The 22,974-nt window shown below is 39.3% G+C and overlaps 3 protein-coding genes across 5 annotated transcripts; 2 read left to right on the top strand and 1 right to left on the bottom strand.

Annotated features, from left to right (window-relative positions):
- The first annotated feature begins 2,300 nt into the window (after window positions 1–2,300).
- Window positions 2,301–3,854, top strand: tac3a (tachykinin precursor 3a). The gene is made up of 7 exons (XM_034537746.1): window positions 2,301–2,396; window positions 2,767–2,882; window positions 2,962–3,061; window positions 3,295–3,324; window positions 3,406–3,459; window positions 3,585–3,651; window positions 3,836–3,854. Exons 2-7 carry the CDS (start codon window positions 2,781–2,783, stop codon window positions 3,852–3,854), a joined length of 372 nt encoding a protein of 123 aa, XP_034393637.1. The 5' UTR covers window positions 2,301–2,396; window positions 2,767–2,780.
- Window positions 3,855–4,822: 968 nt separating this feature from the next.
- Window positions 4,823–9,211, bottom strand: c1galt1a (core 1 synthase, glycoprotein-N-acetylgalactosamine 3-beta-galactosyltransferase, 1a). The gene is made up of 4 exons (XM_034537700.1): window positions 9,125–9,211; window positions 7,834–8,089; window positions 6,088–6,752; window positions 4,823–5,164 (listed from the first exon to the last, which is right to left on the bottom strand). The coding sequence occupies exons 2-4, from the start codon at window positions 8,042–8,044 to the stop codon at window positions 4,823–4,825; spliced, it is 1,218 nt and encodes a 405-aa protein (XP_034393591.1). The 5' UTR covers window positions 8,045–8,089; window positions 9,125–9,211.
- A 4,668-nt stretch (window positions 9,212–13,879) lies between these two features.
- Window positions 13,880–22,601, top strand: b4galnt1a (beta-1,4-N-acetyl-galactosaminyl transferase 1a). Of its 3 annotated transcripts, XM_034538379.1 has the most exons (12): window positions 13,880–14,172; window positions 16,623–16,834; window positions 16,918–17,100; window positions 18,489–18,595; window positions 18,724–18,761; window positions 18,872–19,052; window positions 19,380–19,472; window positions 19,565–19,752; window positions 19,864–20,004; window positions 20,860–21,097; window positions 21,292–21,543; window positions 21,850–22,601. In XM_034538379.1, exons 2-11 carry the CDS (start codon window positions 16,623–16,625, stop codon window positions 21,501–21,503), a joined length of 1,593 nt encoding a protein of 530 aa, XP_034394270.1. In that variant the 5' UTR covers window positions 13,880–14,172; the 3' UTR covers window positions 21,504–21,543; window positions 21,850–22,601. The 3 variants fall into 3 exon arrangements, with proteins under 3 accessions (XP_034394270.1, XP_034394269.1, XP_034394271.1); XM_034538378.1 differs by having other exon boundaries at window positions 21,292–22,601; XM_034538380.1 differs by lacking the exon at window positions 13,880–14,172 and adding an exon at window positions 15,154–15,177 and having other exon boundaries at window positions 21,292–22,601.
- Window positions 22,602–22,974: the final 373 nt, after the last annotated feature.

The following is a 22,974-nucleotide window of genomic DNA, read 5'->3' on the forward strand; positions in this document are numbered from 1 at the left end:
TTACAAAATAATATTTTCATATGTTAGCCAAATGAATGCAGTGCTCACTGATGAGTATTTGACCTCATCAGAAATTCTGCTTGCATGGAGACACACTCTTTCATATGCATATATATCGAATGTTCTGAACATGAGGCTGAGCTGTGTCTTTTAATTTTTGTCTTCTTTGATATAAGATAAGATAAGATAAGATAATCTTTATTAGTCCCTCAGTGGGGAAATTACAGGATTACAGCAGCATTGCTCACAGTAATAAGTACAAAACAAGTAGTATAATAACAGAAATAAGGTAAAAGAGTAAAAAACAAGAAGAATATTATATATATATATATATATATATATATATATATATATATAAATATATATATATATATATATATATATTGATCCACCTATAGCCACCATGGGCTGCCAAGCGTGAACATCCTGCTGGCACACCTTGGCAGCTGTCAGCAGCTCCGAGAGGAGCCCATACTGAGTTAGGGTTTTTATTGTGAGGTGTGCCGGTTATGAACTGCATTCAGATCTAATACAGCAGAAGGTGCATCATGTCAAACTGTTCAGCGGCAAGCAGGGCATGTGACAACCTGTGTGACGTATTGCAGGATGTCCAACTCGCCCTGCAGCACATCCAACCCAAGTGTACCCTACTGTCATGGCATGTTGTGGATAAACAGCCCCTGGCACTCTCTCACTGTGCCCTCTGTTAGTTCAAAAACGGGGTCGCTTTGATTACCAAGGAGGATGAAAAAAGCACTCATCAATAATGTACAAGTTCAATTAATGACTTCCCTCAACTCTGTCAGATCTCCCACCCCAACCTCCTGCACTGCTGCAATCCCCATGCTGCTACGTACAGGAACAGGACAAATATGGAAGTGGGAAGTCATTACTAAAACATAACAGACCTTTTGTGAATTGCACTATTTGGATTCTGGCCTGATGCTTTGTTGTTGGTGTCATGCGCTCTTCAGGCCTCAGTCTCCAGAGGCCACAGCCACTGATGGCTGCAACAGTTCCTCACGCTTGTTTCACAGCTATGATCTCAAACTTTGCTTTGCTCAAATATTCATGCCTCTTTGCATGCTGAATGTGTGCCAACACCAACACAGTAATTGCTTGTGTAATTGCAGGAAAAATGATAGGTTTAGTATAATTTAAGTGTTTTCAGCTGTTATACATGTGAATATCCTTTCAGGATTGACATGAATACTAATAATTATTGTCTAGCTTTTGTTGATATTTATTTACTCCAATGCCAGAACAAGTAAATCATGTGTTGCTGCTTGTAGGTAAAGTTACTTCAGAAAGTGTCACGCAGGCTGTGCTTACCGGTTACCTTTATCTTGTCAGAGCCATCTATGAGAGAATTTAGCCCTGGAAACAATTTCAAGTGACCCTTTGAATCACGTGTGACTCATTTTGTCAATGCTGGTATGATGAAGACGTGTCTGTCCAATCAACACGTGTCTAGATTGTATTCATGACAACTCAGCTTGTCTATCTGTACTGATAATATTCACTTCTTGATTTGTGTTCCTAGCTCAGTGTGCAAGTGTTTTTTTGTATCTAATGAGAATATAGTTATTTTGATCATTGTCAAAAACATATTTTCATTTCAATTTAATTCAATTCATATATGGTTGGAAGTGAATATGTTAATCCAGTAATAACCAAAACCCATAGAAATGTGTGGGCATGTTTGTTTTCATTTAACATGTTCTGTATGAATGGGCTTCACATACATCACCATCTTCTAGTGACCGCAGCTGCTGTCTATATAATTACTTCCTAAAAAGATTAGTATCTTGTCAGTGACCCTGTCGGCTGGTCAAGAGAGTGGAAAGGCACCGAGGAGCATGAGGAGAACGGTGGCAACGAGGTGGAGAAATTAGACTGCTGCTCTTTCATACAAGTTCAGATTTATCTCAGACAAAATGATCCGCTGTCATTAAAAATGTGTGATGTTTTTTTCCAAGCCAACTGCGATTGAAGAGAAAACTTTAAGAAAATTCGCAAATATGTTCATGGAAGGGCTCGAGTCCTCAATGTCCTCGTGACGTTGCGGATACGTTATTCTTTCTTTTTCTTTTCTGCAATGGGGTGAGTTGGTGTGTGTGGTTGGGAGGCAACAGCTCCCAGCAGCCTCATACCCATCAATGAGTATAGCCGTCAGCACAGTGTGATGTAAGTGCTGATACTCCACCTACGTTCCAGTTGCTGATTGGCGTTACGCAGGTTTCCTACTATTATTTATTAGCCCAAAGCGCGGATTCCTCATTTATCCTGACTGGAACTCACTGCAGGACCTATCCGTTCCTACTTTACTCTGCTACAAGGCGCGCGCAGGTGACTCCTATAGCTACCCCTAAACGTATCTGCTCTACAGAAAAAAGGTAAAGAATGAGATGACTTTCAAATGCTCAAAGTAAAATGTTTATTATTGTTTATCGTTTATTTGCAGTTGTCTTTTTCTGTCACGAAGAAGTGGAAGGGTTTACCATGACTTTTGGGGGAGGAAACAGAAGGGGTCTGCGTGACATTATTGCCATCTTGTTTTTTGTCTTTGCTGTTTAATTACAAGATAATCAAAACTATAATTTATTAATTCGACCAAAAATACTCTAATCTATACCGCGCGCTTTTACGCACCAATTATGCAGCTGGTTATACATAATGCATATTTGGTTCCTGATTATCAGCGATATTTGTGCCAATAAGGAAACAGCATAATAAGACCGGATAACTGTACATTTTGTCGTACAGGTGGTGCTGAGAAAATGAGAAGAGGTTTGCTACTGGTGACTCTGTTCCTCATCATGAAACTTCGACACAGCCAGTCCAGGTGCGAGGAGCCCGGATCGCGCAGAGTAACTTCAGATGTAGGTTTCCTATAGCACGCTGATTATCAGACAATCTTTTGACATAAACTGATTTATTGTGTGCTTCTTATAATTCCAGAAGACCACAGGCTTGGACAGCCTCAAGAAGAACAATCTGAAGAGGTTTAGCGATTTGGATTATGATAGCTTTGTGGGACTGATGGGAAGGAGAGATGCCGGTGAGTTTCTCACCAATTACATTCAAATGTGTAGTAATAATAATAATAGTAATAATAATAGTAGTAGTATTAATTATACATGATAATACATTGGAAAAACGCGTTAAAATAGCCTGATTGTAGGCTTTGTAATGTAAATGATTTCTTAAATTTGAGTTTGATTTTATTTTCTCAAATGTTCAATTCTATTTCACAAGGTTTTTTTTCTCCCTTTTTGTTTCAATTTGTATCAGATGCAAACGCTGTACAGTCACCACAAAAAAGTAAGACCTTTGAGACTAATAAGTATATGCTTGCTTTCTGTGAAATCATCAACATGTAATGTTTCTCATTCTTCTTTTTAGGGGAAATGCATGACATTTTTGTTGGTCTTATGGGAAGGAGAAACTCTGAGCCTGGTAAGTGTGGCAATTCACAAGTGTCAAATATATGTTATAGTCCTATGTGGGCTTATGTGCATTCAGATTCAAGGTCTTCATCATGCAGAGAACATATCGTTATATTGTAATGTCTGCTCTCACAGATAATGGTCCCTCGAGGAGAGAGTATCCAGAGAGGAGAGGCATTTTTCTCAACAAGTGCAAGCTGAGGTGAATGCCTTTTTACGGAGTAGATGGAACATTGCCATACAAAAGTTAACACCTGCTCATAAAGAATAAGGAGGGATTAAAGATTACACTGCTGGCTCAAATGACTTTATATTTCCTCTGGCTTTTTGTTTCTAAAAAGTAATGCATGAATAATAAGTATGCGTGTGTGTATGTTTTGTTGCAGGTTTCTACAGGGGCTGTAGACATTCATAACGAAGAAACCCTCTCATCTGGCAACAAAGACAGAAGATCACAGAGAACACAAACAATGAACTAAGCGTCTTATGGTAACAACTAAATGCCGTGATTCACAATGTAAACCTGCCAGCTGGTTTATGAAAGTGACCATAACCTACATAGATTGTATTTGTTTTATCTGAAGACAAAACCTGATTAGTAGTGAGATCTGATTTATTTTATTTCTTCATCATGTTATTCTTTGTTCTTCAAAAGTTGAAAATAAACATAATTTTTTTAACATCAATTATTCATTCAAAACACAAGTGCATTTTCCTGAAGCTGTTTGAGTGGTTCTTCAAGCTTGACGCCTGAACGAACAGTCATGTTCAATCATTCCTACAATGTTCACTGTTGGGTTATAAAAAAAATGACTTATGGGACTCATTGCAGTTTTGGATTTACTGTTTTCATCAGAAGCTGCAGTGTTCTCAAAAAGAAGTACAGGAGGTTTCAAGTACTTAAAATTCACTCAACGGTAAAGAGAAAGACTATTTGAACAGCACAGTTGATGTCCGTACTGAAACAAGCATCGTATCAGTGGACTTGGAGTCTGTTTACTATTAAACAAGCGGGTTCAAAAGAAAAACAGATGCAAAAGTTATTTGAAATGTTGCTCGTTGTTTCCACACACAGGCACGCACACGCATTATTGGCTCCGGACAGGTACTGTAAAATAATATTCTATGTGCCTCTTCCTGCATTTCTCCAAGCACATATTTTTATTTAATTCATACATTTAAATAATGATTCAAACTTAAATCGAGCCAAAAATGTATATTGATAAAAAAATAGCCAAGCCATATGGCACTGCCATTGAATCATATTCAGATTTGAACCTCTCTCTGAAAGTGCTTACAGTGTCATACTGGCTAGAATAATACTATTAAATGATGGAATAAGAGAACAGATGCACCACAGCTGAAACACAGAATCAGTGGTGCCTGCCTTGAGTGACTGCAGTCCTGTTCTCGGTAACGTGGTTGTCCTTTTCCCCTTTCTCGGACAACATCTCTGCTTTAGTCTGGTTTCCACTCACAGAAAAAGCTAAAGTTGTGTGACTCCTTCCATCGGTCACCTCCTGAACTCCTTTAAGTTCCATCGTCACGGCTGTCTGTGACAGTGGGCTGAGGCTCAGACCCTGGCGCAAGGAGGGCCGGTAGCGTGGCTTGTAGCCGTACGCTCTCAGGTGATAGGTGTAGTACTCCAGTGTGTACATAAGCTCTGCTTCTACATAATGGAAAGATACTGCCAAGTCAGAGCAGCACTGTGGACCCTGAGGAAGAATAGCACAGACCACACACACAAAAACACGTTAGCACATAAATTTGCACCATAAATATTCATGTACAGAAACTAAACATTAGGACATTAGAACACACTGGAAATCTGCATTTTTAGCAATGCTTTGCAAATAATTTCACTTTCACATGTATTTTCTAATTTTAATTGCAAAGTAGTTCCATCATCTGTGCCAAATTGACCAATTTCCCCTTTGTTGACATGACACTGTTTCCGTTGCAATCATCTCCTTTAAAATGATCTAATTTCTATTTCAATTCACTCAGGGGTCAAGAACGGCATTCATATGTGCTAGATAATTCTATTTTCCTTTATTTAGTTATTATCTGTTTTGATGAGAGAAACACTTACAATTTTCGTTTTATTCATCAAAATAAAAATAAACTGTATATTGAACACTACTTACTCCCAGTTAGAGAATAGGTCCCTACTGTACAAAATGAAAGAATAATTATCCCACTTGAAGTGCAGATGCACATTAATGATATTAAAGGATTTTCAACTAACCCTGAACAGCATGTCTACTAACCTGACTTGCCCCTTACTAATAAGGCTTATCCACTCCACTGGATCGGTCGGTCTTATCTCTGAGCTATCTGTACACCACCTTGTGCTTTAATGGTGACATTGTACACACTTTGACAGCTTATATAGATGTAGACAATAAACATGGGGATAGAGGGTGGTATGACATGACGCAAAGTGGGGATGTTGGGGGGATATGGTATGCGCCTTATTATTATTATTATTACACGGGACACCCTATTCTAAAGTATGTTCAGCATAGGTATGGTAGGTAGATAGGTATGGTGTATATTTGTTTGCTTTTACCATCTTGTACTGTAGTACAATTTCACAGCAATAGCTCAGAAATAAAATGTAAGTGAAGAGACTTGCCTCAATAATTGGGTAGTAACAATAGCTCCAGTACCAGAAGCTCTTGGAGAACTTGCCAGTTAGATGGTGCTCTGGCACAAATGGGTGGAAGGTTTCTCGATGCAAAGTATCTCTGGAGTCCCCCGCCAGAACGCCCATCTTCTCCAAACACTGCCCCAGTGCCAAGTCCTCTACGGGTGTGGTGTGTGAGCAAACCTTGGTTCGAAAACCTTCAACAAATCTCTTGAGAGCCTCTTTGCTAAGCACATAGCCTGCACCTCCGCTCATGTAGCCTTGCTTGGTGAAAGGCTTGAAACGTTTGCCAAAGTAGACGGGCTCTTCAGGTGTGTGGTTGGACAGAATCCAGCGCAGGTTGTCCACTACCACATAGGTGTCATCGTCAGCTTTAAGGAACCAGTCTGCTTCACTCGCATGGTGCTCGTAGACATAATGGAAAGCTCGAATGGTCTTCCAGTAGAGCTGGTCACGGCCCTCCTTCGTGCCCAGGCCTACAGTGGGGAAGTCGGGGTCCTCCTCAGAGCTCATGAACAGCACCACGTTGCAGTGGCGACTCCAGGTGGCCCTGACATGGCGGGCCCTGCTCTGCAGGTTATACGGTCCAGTCATCACCCAACAGAGAACACGAACCTTCTGGTACAACGCATCTGCAACCCGGCTGTCGTCATCTAGAGGGGCACAGCAGACAGTATAAATCACTGTTAACTGGTTTGCAGTGGAGCAATCCTACGTGTGGGTCAATCAGGAACGCTACACATGAGCATGAGTGCTCCATGTTTAATCACTTTATTTCTACTTGCCATGTCAATGACACTTGAATAAGAACCTTGGTTCACTTTCCTGCAGTAGTACTGAGAAGTGTAAAATGTCTCAACAGGTTAGAAAATTAAAGACAGATTAACAAAGACAGTTAACGGTTTAAGAGTAACCCCCAAAAATCTACACGCAAGACCGTCTAAGCCTGTTTAGGGGGTCGAAGCCAGGATAAGTTAATACAATAGCCACTATTGTATCACTTATTTCAGGCTAAGAAGTCAGCTTCTACTGGAAGAGGAACCCCATATGGTAGGGATCATTTTTGGTGAATACCTCAACAGTACAAGGTACAGACTCAAGGTTTTAATGTAGAAGGAATTAGTGTCAAGGTGGGACATTATTTTAAACTATGTTTTTATTCACTTAATATGTGCATGTTTTAATTGATTACTCTGTTTGGGTTTTACCGGTTGTTTTAGATTCAGCTTTTTTTTATTGGTTTTGATACATGTGTGACATGGTTTTAGTAGTTTTATACTTGGATTGTCTTTGCATGCATTTGTTCTTCTGACATTTGATATTCAATTGGATTGTGGTTCACACAAACAATTAGACCAAACCCCACCCCGCTGAGACTAGTCAGGATTGACAGTGCTATTTAAATGTGGATTTGAGACGTGTAGGAGAGAAGAAACAGACGGGAAGCAGAGACACAAGGTGGGGCAGAAGAACTAGAGAGACCCACACCAGAGTTCGGACCACGAAAGTCAGATCTTTTCCACTCGGAAAGTTTGCGGCCGGTAGAGCGAAAATAAGGCCCGAGACGAGGTACCGGGCGGACAGCGACGAACGAGTCAGATGTGACGCCTGCTATAAGCTAACTAAAGTAAAGTGACCAAGAGTGCGAAAGACTTCCATAAAAGATATATGAATAAACAACACATAGTAAATGATTTCATCTGTAGAGGACCAGTGTGGAAGACTGTTAATCACCTTCATGGTGAGTGTGGAGCGGGTTGATGAGAGCAGCTCCCTCTTTCCTCCAGCTGGTTGGGCTCTCAGACACCGCTGTGGCTTTTTCCTGAGCCTCTGACAGTATGGGGTAGCTCCTCTCAAACCACACCTGGCGCAGGAAGAAGTAGATACTGCAGGCCCCCACCAAGAAGCCCAGGGAGAAGGCCCATTTGGAGCTGGAGCCCTTCATGGCGAGACTGACCCCCAGCACTGTGGTGTCCCAGTTACAGCATGTCTACATGTGTACACAACACACTAGGATCAGTTTAGTGGACTATCAATGTAAAATAATTATATTGCAAATCATTGTCTGAAAAGGCGATAAACTCCAATCGTATTTGTACAGCGAGAAGCGTTTTTAATGTGTGCGTTAAAAGATGCAATGTGATTTAAGTACACTCTGCTAGCTTTAAATGATATTTAATGCACTTTTCAGGCCCAGACTACAACACATTTTAAGCATTGCCCCCTGGAACCTAATTTCTCCCTTCCCACATTCACAGAAACACATTTTCCTTAGAACATGACCACAGACAACTGTCTCACTAATCGCGAAAGTCGAGAGATTTCAGTTAATAGTAAGTAGATTGACTGAATGTGAAATCAGAAAGCGTCTACCAGTAAAATTGTACTATAAAACAGTGATGTGTCCTAATAATTGTCTGAGAGGCTCAAGAACAACAGCATCACTACATTGCTGTGTGTCTTCACGGCAGATTGATTACACATACATTTGAACTAAGCTATAATATAAAACCTGATTTCAGTTTGTCATTTTGGACTGAAGACTGCAGGAGTCCTTTGTGGACATGGACTTTACACGTGTCAGTGCAACGTTGCATTTGTTAGTATCTGTTGCCTCACGGAAGAGGTGAAAGACCCCAGACCTTAGATTGATTTTAACGATTAACACGAGTTGTTTAATCTGAAGAAAGAACTCTCCACATATCATGCTTCCCTTCATTGTGCTAACGATACATAGGCTACGGAGGCAATAATCCAGTCACCCTCGGCATTACATCCGTGTATACCCAAAACACATAAGTGCTGCGACAGCGAAATAAAGCCGCGTGGTATGCAGGACTGTATAACTGTACATTTGCGGAAATGTTGTACAGCGATGTTTATATTTCTAATCAGCAACAATATCATCTGCCCCCGCAGGCCTGCGTGTCATTTACTTTTGCTGGGCTATCAGTCATGAATGGACACCATATGGTTTAACCCAAAAGCAGCGACACATTGCTCGTTATTGAAAATGTGCACAAACCTGCTCCACCTGTCAGTCATGTCGTCACATGCTCACATGATCCGATGTGTGCTTTTTGGTTCAAGTCATCCCTATTTTGGGTCGCCGAATGAGATGATTAGTGAGGAGAAAAAGCCACTGAGCAGATTTACGTTCCTCAGCATCACTCCTATAAGCTCTAAAAATGTGGCCTCTCATTGGCCGGCTGCCGGTGACGTGTTGAGGAAGCTGCTTTAACGACCTAAAATGCATTAACGGAAATTAAATGATAGTTTGATTTATTCTACATGTATTCCTCATTATTTGAATGTGTAATTGGAAGATGCTGGGAGATAAAAAAAAAAAAAAACAAAGGAAGATGTGTAAAGCTATTGTTCAGTTTGATCTTGGCCACTAGGTTTCACCCTAGAGCCACAAATGTAAGATATACCGTTAGACTTTATTACAGCTACGAACATAAAGACTTTATACAATGCAATAGAGGTGTGATCGAGTTATAGATTGTATAGGTTGACTAGAAGCGGCTGCCCTGTAAAAGCAACTGTATTGTGCAAGTAATAACAACAATGCATCATTCAGCTTCAATAATTATAAGAACCACATCCAAAAAAGATGATTGTTCTTAATTGCTACTTACGCAGAGTTCCAAGAACAATCTACAGGAAGATATAAATGAACACGAACTACAAACAATGGAAACAAAGCTGACAACATACAATATTTACGGTTGCTGTAAATTGTAAACAACTATAAATAGTTCAAAGTAATGCATATTGAATGGATGACTATTAAATGAATAATGTAATAGAGTACTTTATATACCAGACATGGGTGGTTACACGTGTGTATATATATATATATATATATATATATATATATATATATATATATATATATATATATATACTGTATATAGATAGATGTCTAAAGACAGGTTTCATATTTGTTGAGTTCATAACAAACTACAGAAGTGAGCTGGAAAAGAAACAGCAAAACATAACAATAATAGAAATGGTTCATGCCACCTTAACACTTACAAATTAATGTAGAATCCCGAAACACACACAGCTGCAAGACATGGGACAGATAGAAATAGTCAAAAACTGAAATATTGCATTACCTGCAGCACCAGAAGTGAGACTTTCCGAACCAAAAAGTGAGGTACTTTATCTCAACCTAAATACTGTTACAGAAATAAGATTAGTTTTTTTTGAATGCCGCATCTCATAAACAACTTATTGCGAGTGCCACTTTGAAAGGGTTCTCCTGACTGTAACTGAAGCAGCACAATGTTGTGCTTGAAGACATAGCTCATGCTCATGAGTCATAAACTACCTTAACAGGGCGTGTCAAGGTAATTGAAGCATCAGGAAACAGAATTGAAAGAAAATATTTTGTGCAACATAAAAAACCTAGTCAGTTAAAGTGGGAGTTGAAGATGATCAGGGAAGAGAAAAAGCCACTGAGCAGATTTACATTCTTCAGCATCACGGCTATAAGCTCTAAAAATGTGGCCTCTCAAGTAGAACTAGTTATGAAAAAGTATTGCATATTGAATGGATGACTATTAAATGGATACTGCAATAGATTACTTTATATACCAGACATGGGTTAAACGTGTGTGTGTGTGTGTGTGTGTGTACGATTTATATTTGATAATTGCTGGGTGTGGTTAAGCTCAGCTGCAGAGGGAAGTGGGGGAGTACGCTCAGGGAACGGTACCAGGTGGAGGCCTAATTGGCCTCACCTGGGTCTAATGATGATTGCTCCCATTATAACAGTGCAGGCATGGACAAAGGAGCCGGGTGCTGGGATTCGGCAGAACGCCGGACCTACGCTGCTAGCCACAGGAGCAGATCAGCGGAACGCACTACGGAGACCGCATCCGCCTCCAATTAATAAAACCTAACTAGTGCCTGTCTCTATTATCTTTGTGCTAGGGGAATACCACCCGCGGTAACACGCACTTGTTACAATAATCAATCATGGAACGCAAAGATAGTCATGCCATTCACATCTAAAGACAGGTTTCATATTTATTGAGTTCATAACAAACTACAGAAGTGAGCTGGAAAAGAAACAGCAAAACAAAACAATAATAGAAATGTCTCATATCACCTTAACACCAATAAAATAATGTATGAAAAAAAGACACCACTGACATCAAACTCAGTTTGGCGGTGGAGTCGCATTATGAATCTGGTCAGAGAAAAGTGGTCCAACCGGATGTTTTTGTATCTGGGGAGAGGCTAAAGGTTGTACATGAATCAAAGTATCTTGGAGTACTTTTTGATTCAAAATTATCTTTCAAATCTCAGGTGAAAAAGGTCTGTAATCGGGTCAGATTTATCTAATTTTAATGTCAACAGAGGCAGCTAAGACATACATGCATTCTATGGTTGTTTCCCATATCACTTACTGTTTAACAACCTGGTCACAGGCTAGCACCACTACTCTGAAACCATCATTGTTTAAACGTACACTCAAAATTCTTGATAAAAAATCTTTTTTCTCTCATCATTGCCCTATACTAAAAAAATATAACTAACATGATTAAATATGTGCATGTCTGTCTCATGTACAACATTAGACATGGCTTGACCTCTCAAACAATTTGTCATCACACAAACTGGATATCGGCTCACAAGAGGTGCAGCAAGAGGGGGATTGTATTGTCCCACTCAGGAAAAGTGCTTTCAGTCAGTCTGCTTTTTCTGTACAAGCTGCAATATACTGGAACTCCATTCCAGGATCCATCAGAGAACTACACATATACAGTTAATTTAAAGCTCAATTAAAGAAATGTTTAGTTAGTTAGTACCCAGCTCTGACACTAGAACGTAAATGCTCCTTACTGTCCTCATTCTGTTGAACTTTCCCTTTGTCTGTCTGTTGTCGACTGTCTGTCTGTTGTCAGGTATCTGTCTGTCTGTTGTGGGCTGTCTGTATGTCTTGACTTTGCTTGTCGACCATTCATTCTACCTGCATGCATGTCTTTTGTTGTCGTTTAGCTGCGTCTGACTGATTTATATATGTAATTTACTCTGCATGCTTTTATGTTCTGTGCCTCTGACATGGATGTTTTTATTCTGTCCAATTTTGTTGCCATCAGAGCCCCTCGACTTTGGAACAACCTACCTGAGGGGATAAGGCTTGCAGAATCAGCAGCTTCTTTTAAATCACTTCTTAAAACCCATTTTTATAGAACTGCTTTTAAGTGATGTCGTCCTTTTTTCATTGCCTATATGGCATTGTCTCATGTATTTTCTGAAATGTTTACTTGTATTGATGTTATGTTTTACCTTGCTTCTATGTAGAGAACCTTGTAAACCCTGTTTTTAAAAGGTGCTATATGAATAAAATAATAATTATTATTATTTTAACATTGTTCTCCCTTATTTTATTTGCTTTGTGTGTTTTGAATCTGCGAGCCTCTGTGTTGCATGTCTTGTTAGTACTTGACAATGTCTAAGATTCTCCTGAATGAGGATACTCTTGTGCCTCCCACGGTTCCCGGCTGCCTGCCAGCACACCATCGCTCCCGAGCCTGCCTGCTGAGGAACACTGCCACCATCTCCCGTCTCCTGGTCAGAGCACACTTATTCTGCATTTGGATTCATACATAAATCTGAATGCAGTATGTATTTTAGTATTGTTATAATAAAATATGATTATTATTTTAGAGCCTTCAACATAATTATCATTGCACCTGCTAATAAGCACGCTGCGTTTGCTGAAACGCAAGTTGTGGTTATATTTACACAAAAACTCTTCACGAGTTTCACATGGTGGACTTGACGGGCTAGCTAGCTTAAATGCTAGCTAACGTTAGCTTTTGAAATCGAAGACATAAAGTTAACATCCAACCAATAATTAACAGATGAAGAATAAAGAGATGACAAAGTTTGCCAAATAGATGAACGGTAGCGTCTTTTTATGACGCTGGAAGGTACTTACCTTAAAATAACTTGACAGAGTAGCCCTTTATTCCCGCTTAAAATACAATAAAAATATACTTTAAGTGAACTATCTGCATGCATATTAGCACATACAGTCATGTACTTAAAGTGTACTTAGTATATTTAAAGTTGTTCCAATTTAGCACACAACATATATTAAATATACTTCAAATTGTACTATACTATTTAAGTACAAAATCAATTGTTCCAAAATAGCACACTTTAAGTATACTTATGATTTGTAGGGCTTCAAGTATGCTAAGATTAAATATTTATTTATAACACAATTAATATATAAAAATAATAGCATGAATACATTTACTTACTAATTACAAAAATATATTTATCAAATGTGCTTTAAATACATTGTGCCAATGCTAACTTAGAGCATATTTGAAATATACAAAAAATATGTTAGAAAACAAAGTTCAAAGAAGTACATTTAAGTAATTGCACAGAACTTTCCCTTAAAAGTATATTTTTCTTATAATATATTTCTTGAAAGTATACTACAGTACAATTATTTTAAAGTGTATTAAAAGTTTTTTTTTTTTTAATAGGTGAAAGCATGACTTTAGTATACTTTTTATATATTTGCAGAAAGAACACTTCTTTGATAGTATATTTGCAATATACTATTGACATGTTAAGTACATTTTAAATACATTAAAGTATATATTGTTTTTCGCCTGGGATGCCATGGCTTTTAAACTTGTGATGCCACAAAATCACTATATAGTCTATATAGTTAAAGTTGAGCAAATAGAAGGAGCAGGTGAATATGAAAGGAGGGGGTTGGACTAGTAACCGGTTCTTAGAGCCGCTTAATTCAAACACTTCTCAACGTGTCTCACTTTCCGCAGCTACAAGAGTCAATTTGTAAAACTAGTTCAGAAGCCGTGCCTTCACAGATAATACAACCTCAGGGATACGAGCGTGATCAAAGCACTTGGTCCACGGAAATAACGCGCATTCTAAGAGGAGTGTCTCCAAACAGGAGAACAGGTCGCATTTGAACACGCGTTGCACGATCACAGACAGCTGTCACGCGACCGGAACAGGAGTTGACTTGAAGGCGCTGGAAATATTTATTCTACTGTAACAAGAACGGTAAGAAATATGTCCGTATCTCTTCTTTCTGGACTGCTTGGCATATCGCCTTAAATTACATATCGCCTTAAATTACATATCGCCTTAAATTACATATCGCATTAAACTACTGCTCGGCAAATTGGGTATGCGACGCTTTGGCAACATTGTTAATTGTTTTTCCTTCAGCTATCATAGATAGTACCCGGGCACATCAAACAGTCCAGGCTTTCATTTAATTTGTCTTGCGCAATACATACAATGTTGACACTATAAAATGTTTGTAGCCCCACAAAAAATATCTTACACACTCTTTCTTGTGTGAGAGTTTTGGTATATACTTTTCTTTTCTTTTTAATGCATGTTGAACATGTATCTGTGATGGCCTCAGTGATAACCTCAGAAAAGTGTGAGGCTTCAGTTGGGTGTTTGTGTTTTTTAGATTCTCTCTGTTCACATTCAAGTAAGCAAATCACGCCTTGAGATGAGATTGCATCTATTGCTTCTGTCCATCCGGGGAGAGGGATCCTCCTCTGTTGCTCTCCTGAAGGTTTCTTCCCTTTTTTCCCTGTGAAAGGGTTTTTTCTATTTCTTGGGAGTTTTTCCTGATCTGATGTGAGGTCCTGGGACATAGATGTCGTATGTGTACAGATTGTAAAGTATAAAATAAACTGAATTGAATTGAATTGTTGCCAGATCTTGACTAAAAACAGATCTTGACTAAGACCCTCAAAACCCTGTGGAAACCGAGGTTGCAGCACAGACCTAGCAACAGACATAGATGTAAAGAAGCCTTCACACGTATCTGTTAGGGAAACTATGCTGTGGCGGGAGAGTGTTCCTTATTGGAGACGTGTGCCATTGTTGTTTATGGCTCAGAGCATGTATCTTGCTCTTTGATGCTGTACAGTATATGGGATTGTGAGAACAACTGAAGCCTTGAAATACAGTTACTTACAAGGTCTACTCTACCATCCCTCCACAAGGTCCTCTGAACACCAATGCACCAATAGGACGAGCCGCAATGTAAGATTCATTTCTCTGTCCCTTAAGCTAGAGGCCAAAGTTGCCTCCACAGTAGATGCAGGTACGGGAATCGCTGCTGGAATCAAACTTTGTTTTGACTTTTCCCTCAGTGCCTATTCACCTACTTATCTGTACCAACTACTTCCTCATTCCAACTTGTCACATCTTGGCGCTTAGCCAAACCCCTTAGCATCCCTTTCTGTCTCAGTAAACATATAGTTAACGTGAATTCTGATTTTTTTAAAACACAAAGTTCAGTCAACAAAAACATCATGGCTTATAACTACATAAACTAAAAGGTAAACAATGTAGCATACAGACACTGAAGGGTGCCACGGCAAAGTATCGGTGATGTCCTTGGAATGAGAACCGTCTGTCTGTACAGCCAAAAAGTGCTGCAGTCAGAATGTGGTACAAGTTTAAAACCAGGAAGCATGCTGATATGCTTGAGTGCTGTGTTAATCACACGCATATTTTCACATGCATATTTTATCTGCTTTTGTGGTCTTATGGAGCATAGGTCTTTAACCTTAGATTGGGAAGTTTCTGATTCGAGAATGAAATGTATTTCAATCTTGCTATCTTCAAGATAGCAAACACTCAATTGGAAGCATGGGATTTCACACCAAAACAATGCTCTGCTCAATATGCATGAACCACTTTTAAACCAACCCACCATCAACTGCCATCTCAAAATGAGTTGTATCTGACAGAAATATCACCAGGCTTCATCACGACCACTGCTAAACTCACACATCTGCAACTATGGTTGTTGCAGATCCCTAACCCAGATGCAAAAGCAGCAACCACATCTTTTACACCAAGTTCTCATTGAATTAACCATGAGCTTCAGACTTTTTATTTCTTAAACGGCAGGAGAAGTTATTGATATTTTATTTTAAACAGTCTTTTAATTGTGTGCTTTTATTGTATTGATTTTATTTATTGATATTGTGTATTGGTAATGATCTATGGAAAGCACTTTGTGTCCCAATTGAAAAGTGCTATACAATTAAAATTATTATTAATTATTCATGACAGTAGTGCATTGCATTGACAGCATAATTCATGAATGGGATCCAGTTCTAGATTTGACAACCCAAATTTAGTCTAAATTCAGATATCATAATTTCAAATTCTAAAGTTCAGTGATATTAAAGGTCTAATAATGTACAACACATGAACCAGCTAATCTCAAATTCCTCAGCAGGTTTAAGAACATCTTGCTCTGACAACTGCTCCAAATATATATATATATATATATATTAAACCAGCCATGAAGAACTGAAGTAAACAGGTTCATGTCAAATTGTCAACAATCCAATCAAAGCCAGTTATTCTTGTGTGAATTACAGAACTTCTGTTTTTCACATGACCCTTTGTTTTTCTCATTCTGTGAGGTCTACATGTATACCTTTTTGACATCTCCTTTTTCTTCATTCTAGATGCGTGCCACCTTTAAGACATGTCTTGGACTGCTTTTGATCAGTGGACTACTGCTATCCCTGTTTTGTGCTTGGAGCCCTGGGACCGGCTCAAGTGTTGACATACGGTCAAGACAGGGGGGTCAAATACAGAAACTCCTCAAAGAGAAAATCCAAGGCACCATCAGTGTCTATCAAAACATTCCCTACCATATAAAGGATGATGTGGCAAGGTTAGTTATAAGTCAGCATGTCTAAATTCTGCTCTGAATTGTCATATTTAAAAACTCAGTCAGTGGCATTTTTTTTCTGACAGTCATTTGGCGCAAAATACATGTGTGTGTCTGGCTGATAAGGAGACCTTTCACCTGCCGTTCTCCAATCAGCTGTTCCCACGTGTCTGGGCCCACAACATTGACGTTGCATTCTTAGACTCCCATCCCAACCCGAGGGGCGTGAAGCATCACAGAGCTCAGGAGTACAGCAGTTTTCAGAAGAGGTAAAGTTCAACTGACGAACCATCTGACTTTATGGATCAGTGAACACACCCTTGTGTGCTCACGTAACTGTCAGCTTAACTCACTTCTGTTATAGAAGGCAGTGCAAAGTACATGGGTAATTAATTATTATTTTACAACCGGGTGGCGCAAAAAAGTGCAGTTTGTAGTCCAATATTGCAACACAAGAAATTAGACACAAAAGAACAACTATATGTTATGGTGGAGGTTGGAGTTTGAATTTAGGAGTCTCAGCCTGAGGAAAGAAACTGCTCTGAAGTTTTGTGGTAAAACCGCTGATACTTCTGTGTCTCTTGCCAGATGACGGCAGGGTGAACAGGTTGTGGCTCGGGTGGGTGTTGTTCTTTAATATCCGTTGGGCTCTCCGCGGGAATCTGTTTTCACCAATGTCACTGATTGTTGAGTACCAAACCAATCAGTTTGCAATGTTCACAGTCAGGGTGCATTCTTGTTTGGAAAAGTTAACCGGTGTTCAACACGAGAGTGGAGAAGGTGTGCCTGCCACTGCAAACTGAGTGAACTTTACTCAGGGTCATGTGTTTTGCATGGACAGGGTTGTATACACTGCTAGTTTGCATGGTTAGTGGGCTGACTATAGCATTCACCTTTTTTGGACATGACACAGAGTGTTATCAGATAGTGTCATTAGTCTGCCAATGTCTTTGCACTCATCGCGGTCAAACGGCATTCCTCCTTGTCTGCTGCTTGTACTATTTAGCCATGCAATAATATAAACAACTTTATATGGACTTGAAAGAAAACAGTTTAGGTGCAAACCTGAACTCATCAGGCTGGCTGTTCTAGCTGTTGCGCTCTAATTATTGGAGAAAACAACTGTCTTGTAGCCTGAGGAATCTTCCAGGTTGATGTACTTCATTATTTTGTGTACCATGCACATGGGCGTGTGTCGAGTAAACCTACTGCATGTCATGTCTATGAAGATGAAGATTAATAGAGCTGACAATTGTTTTCATTATTGATGTTAAGCCCAAAATGGCCTCTTCAAATTGTTTGTTTTGTCTTCCAGCAATCCAAAATGTAAACATATTTAATTTACAATTGTATCAAGCAAAGGGAAGAAGAAAACATATTCTCAGACATAGAGGTCATAGGAAATCTCACAGTACTGTTGCACCCAGTCTACGGGACACCTGAGCAGCATCACCACACCTCCCAAATAAGGACCAATGCTGCAGTGATACAGGCCACAATATGTATTTATTGTGATGGTGATAATCAAGCAATAATCATCAGGGTGAGCCTGGCCCAAAGCCATAAACAAAACAATGTTTACAGGTTGAACAAAAAAGGCTTCTCACCCCTATTACTACACAGACCAATTCCCCTCTAATATGTTCTGTCTGTAAAGGTCCTACAACCCTGCAGATGTGCTGATTGTAGCTGAGGCCAGCAGTCCTCTTCAGTACCCTACTCAGGGGGTGGACGTGCGACCCCTCAAAACAATCATTATTCCTGGTAACAGCATATATTACACTTCATTATCAAAGCTTGTACATTATTTCTTCACCTACTTTTGGTCTGTTAGTTTAAATGGTTCACCATCATCCCATCTTCATATCCCTTGTATTGCTTTCTTCCCACAGGTTTGGGTCTTAAAGAAGAAACAGGATCCAACCATACGGTAATTTCTTTACTTTGTGCTTTTCGCTGGAGTTGACAAACCCACTTCCTATTGTCTAAATGCTAAACTTGTTTGTTTGTTTCCTCAAAACCATGCAATTGGTGCAACAGGTTTATTTGACAGCAACATTGGGGACCTTTGATGTGGCTGCTACAGTGAACAGGGTCTCTGTTGAAGGAGGAGGGGAGAAGCACATGATACTTTCTAGTCCTCTTCTCTCCGCTCTGAACAGGCAGCTGCAGTTTGTCACCTACACAAACACAGTTTTTCATCCCAAGACAGCAGATACAGGTACATTTATCATGTGGATACTTACTCTCTTGGTGCTAAATGTGCCTATTGAACCGTAGAGTTTCATCCTAATGATCAGAGGTAGTTACACAACACTTTGAATCAATAGGTAATGAATCAATAAACATTATGGTAATAGAGTAAGGAAGTATTCATCAACACCAGGATATTGATATCTGTGAAATATAATACATTCAGACACAAACTAGTGTTAAAGAAATGGCAAGGACTGCAGTACATAGGAAATTACAGCTTGGCATGACAATTATGTTAACAATAAAATAAATAAGCACTGCTTCATCTCTTTATCCCTATTGTGTTCTGCAGTTCTGTTCGCTACTGACGTTCACCAGTCATTTTTCACTATTAAAGTTGGACATGGAATCATACCTAAACTTTACAACACTGGAAATCAAAGAGGTTTGTGAGAAGTTATGTCATTATCACATTTTTTAATGCAAAGTGTTTAAATGCCCCATTGGAATATTGTCGTTGTTTCTGTTTCTCTTTAGAGTACAATATTAGTGCTCTCGTTACCATCGCCACCAAGACCTTTCTCCGCTATGACAAACTCAAAGACCTCATTGACAGCATTCGGCAATATTATCCCACCGTCACCATAGTGATAGCAGATGATAATGAACACCCACAGTCAGTGACTGGGCCTCACATTGACCATTACATCATGCCATTTGGAAAGGTAAAGCAGTTTTACTATGTCTCTATGAAGTATCATGGATTGTAATTATCAACCAGCACAGTGTATGTATTTTTTTGTATGTATTGATCAACCTCCATCTACTATAAACAGGGTTGGTTCGCAGGAAGAAACCTGGCAGTGTCTCAAGTGACAACCAAGTATGTCCTCTGGGTGGATGATGATTTCCTCTTCACAGCAAACACCAAGTTGGAGAGGATGGTGGACATCTTAGAAAAGACCACTCTGGATCTGGTGAGTGCATGCCCAGATAGCTTCTGTTTTATTGATAAATACTTTATCGTTTTTGAATTTGCACCCAACTCTGCGTAGATACCCTCATACCACACAAACACATTGTTATAAGAGCAGCAGGCAGCAATTTAGTTGGCGCTGATTAGAATCCCATTCAGAATGACAACTCTAGTTGCAGAGCTCATTGCTCCCAATCGTCGCTGCATGGCTGCCAGTGAAATACATCAATTTTGATGTTCTGTTGAGCACTTACAACGCTCTCCATAATCAAGCTTCCAAATACATTCTTGAGCTTCTATCCCCTGCTGGCTGTCCCTCGCTCAAAACCCCAAAACAAAGGAAGCAAGCAAAGAAGAAAGAAGTTACACAGTAACACAGAAAAAATGTGGTTCTCCAAATGATTTTCCACTTCCCATTAGAGACTAAGTGGAAATAAGAGTGAGTGTTTTCATCAGGCTGCTTGTTCTTCTTTTCATCTCACTCGTATCAGATCGTAGGCTGGACGGTGGTGTAGTGATAAGCACTGTCGCCTCACAGCAAGAGGGGGCAGGGTTTGAATGGGTTATATGAAGCTAGCTCGTAGAATTGACTGTTGTTGTGAATGTAAGCATGGATGGTTGTCTTATCTCTCAGCCCTGTGATAATCTCACAATCTGTCCAGCACGTTCCCTGTCTTCACCCAATGTCAACCTCTCTTCCCGATGAGACCGTGAAAGGATAAGCGGTTACAGATAATATAACAATATTGTACTGTGTTATTGTCATATCCAGTGTGACTGTGTGTGTCTATCTTCACACATTTATTTCATGTGTCCAGAAGTTGTCTTCACAATTTTGCTGTCTCCATGACTTCAGGTCGGTGGTGCAGTGAGAGAGGTGACCGGTTACACTGCAACTTACCGTCACACCATTTCAGTGGAAGAAGGGGGAGAGGAGGGGGACTGTTTACACATCAGAAATGGCTACCACCATGTCATCGAGGGATTTCCCAACTGCGTGGTAGCTGATGCAGTGATCAACTTCTTTCTTGGGAGAACAGACATGGTGCAGAAAGCGGGATTTAACCCCCGTCTGGCCCGGCACGGTCATCTGGGTGAGTCTATCTGTAATGTTGGCTGTCAAATGTATTAACATAGCAGTTTATATGAGCTATTTTCTCTACACACTATAGTACAGTTGTGATAACAATGTTGAGTTGATTCAGATTGGAAAGATGTATAAGGAACAAAACCAAGGTAAATTCAAGGAAGGATTGTTCAAAACAAAAATATTCTTCTGGCACTGCAGAGTTCTTCATCGACGCTCTGGGCTCCCTCTACGTTGGCTCCTGTAGTGACGTCATTGTAAACCACGCTTCAAAGATCATTCTGCCCTGGACTAAAACAGACTCGGATAAGGCTTATGACAAATTCCGCTATTCATCTTCCAGTGCTGAGAATGACATTCATAAGGAAGACTTCTACTTCAAGAACAGGTTGAAGTGCATGACCAGTCATTGAAACCTGTGCTGAACATGTCTGCCTGCTGCCTGAATGTGAGGTAAATCTGACATTATTGTTTTCAAGGAAAGTGAAGTCTGCAGAACATTATATTGTTGTATTTTAGTTTGTTTACTACTTTTGCATTTGCTGTTAAACAGATTGTGTGGACTGACTTTTTTCGATGAACAGATTACGATTAATTGATATAGACAACAGTATGTTATCCTCTGGTCTCTAGTAGACATAAACCTACATATACAGTATTAAACTCCACAACATGCACTGAAAGTATCATGATGTTTTTTTAATGCACTCCATGTGTACTTGAAAAAGATAAAAAGACACAATCTTTTTTTTCATACAGGAAAATGCTGTTGAGGTTCAACCAAAGTTTACTAATGTTTATGAATGATTCCCAACCGTTGTTGTCCAGCAAATACCCAGAGCTGACAGATGGGCTCAAGTTCTGTAAATTATTAATTTTCCTGTTCAATAGATAGCATGAATATCTGGGAATTGTTGACACAGAACGTATCTGTATGCATGTATGAATGTCTGATCTTATTTTTTCTATACGACTATTACAATTAAATAAAGGTATTTGTTTTGCTAAACCTACAGTATGTGTGACATGTTGCACGGCACTGGCAACAGCTCAACATGTATGTTATGCCACTCAAAGGTCAAGGCTTATTAATCCTATTCATTGTTTTCCCAATAAAATATGGCTCATAGATCTATCATGTTTTTTTACTCCGGTAATATATATGTTATATGTTTTGAATGTATTGTGACACTGTCTTCTTCCACTTGGCTGTGTATGTGTAAAAAGTGATGCGATGTCTTACTGTGCAAGTAAACTGGATATAAATTACACTGTTGTGCTATATTTGTAGTTATCGAATGTTTGAAAAGCTTGTACTTGGCTCTTTAAATTATACAAGTGATGAAAGAATACAGCTTTCAAGGTCCAAGGTTCATGTATTGTCAACACAGGGTTTCCCTAGGCAACGCAGTTGTGGCCTGTTCCATTTATGCTACAAAAGAAAAGAAAAAAAACGCTCACTTGAGATCATTATAATTCAACTTATAAGCCTTTTTGGGATATATTCTTTACAAAATACAGTGAAATAAAAAAAATATATGAAATAGGTTTTGTGTTGCATTTATTACAGTCTGTCCTAAAGGTACAACCTCTTTCTGATAGCGTGATGTATGCACATACGGTATGTGTTTACAACAAAGAAAAATAAAGACTTCTTGTTTAAGGTTGTATTACTCTGGTCACAGCTGACTGTCACCAGAAAGTCATGTGACCCTTCGTTAAAAAAAGCAGCTGTCATTCCAATGTTTCACCACAAGATGGAGACAAAGGATCACAGAATAATGCCGCACAGGTTTCATGACGTTCTACTTTGTTGTGAGGACCTTACCGTCGTTATCATAAGTGTACTGACTAGCAGTCGTAGTTATATCAGTAGAATAAGTA

This window comes from Cyclopterus lumpus, chromosome 7 (genome assembly GCF_009769545.1).
Source record: "Cyclopterus lumpus isolate fCycLum1 chromosome 7, fCycLum1.pri, whole genome shotgun sequence".
Lineage (NCBI taxonomy): Eukaryota > Metazoa > Chordata > Actinopteri > Perciformes > Cyclopteridae > Cyclopterus > Cyclopterus lumpus.

Bases quoted from the DNA above. Each gene is read 5' to 3' on its own strand.
- tac3a (XM_034537746.1), top strand. From the start codon at position 2,781: ATGAGAAGAGGTTTGCTACTGGTGACTCTGTTCCTCATCATGAAACTT. The intron at 2,883-2,961 runs GTAGGTTTCCTA...TTATAATTCCAG, and splicing joins CGCGCAGAGTAACTTCAGAT to AAGACCACAGGCTTGGACAG. The intron at 3,460-3,584 runs GTAAGTGTGGCA...CTGCTCTCACAG, and splicing joins AAGGAGAAACTCTGAGCCTG to ATAATGGTCCCTCGAGGAGA.
- b4galnt1a (XM_034538378.1), top strand. From the start codon at position 16,623: ATGCGTGCCACCTTTAAGACATGTCTTGGACTGCTTTTGATCAGTGGA. The intron at 17,101-18,488 runs GTAAAGTTCAAC...CTGTCTGTAAAG, and splicing joins TACAGCAGTTTTCAGAAGAG to GTCCTACAACCCTGCAGATG. The intron at 19,753-19,863 runs GTAAAGCAGTTT...TACTATAAACAG, and splicing joins ACATCATGCCATTTGGAAAG to GGTTGGTTCGCAGGAAGAAA.
- c1galt1a (XM_034537700.1), bottom strand. From the start codon at position 8,044: ATGAAGGGCTCCAGCTCCAAATGGGCCTTCTCCCTGGGCTTCTTGGTG. The intron at 6,753-7,833 runs GTGATTAACAGT...GTGCCCCTCTAG, and splicing joins GCTCCACACTCACCATGAAG to ATGACGACAGCCGGGTTGCA. The intron at 5,165-6,087 runs GCAAGTCTCTTC...ATTCTTCCTCAG, and splicing joins GTTACTACCCAATTATTGAG to GGTCCACAGTGCTGCTCTGA.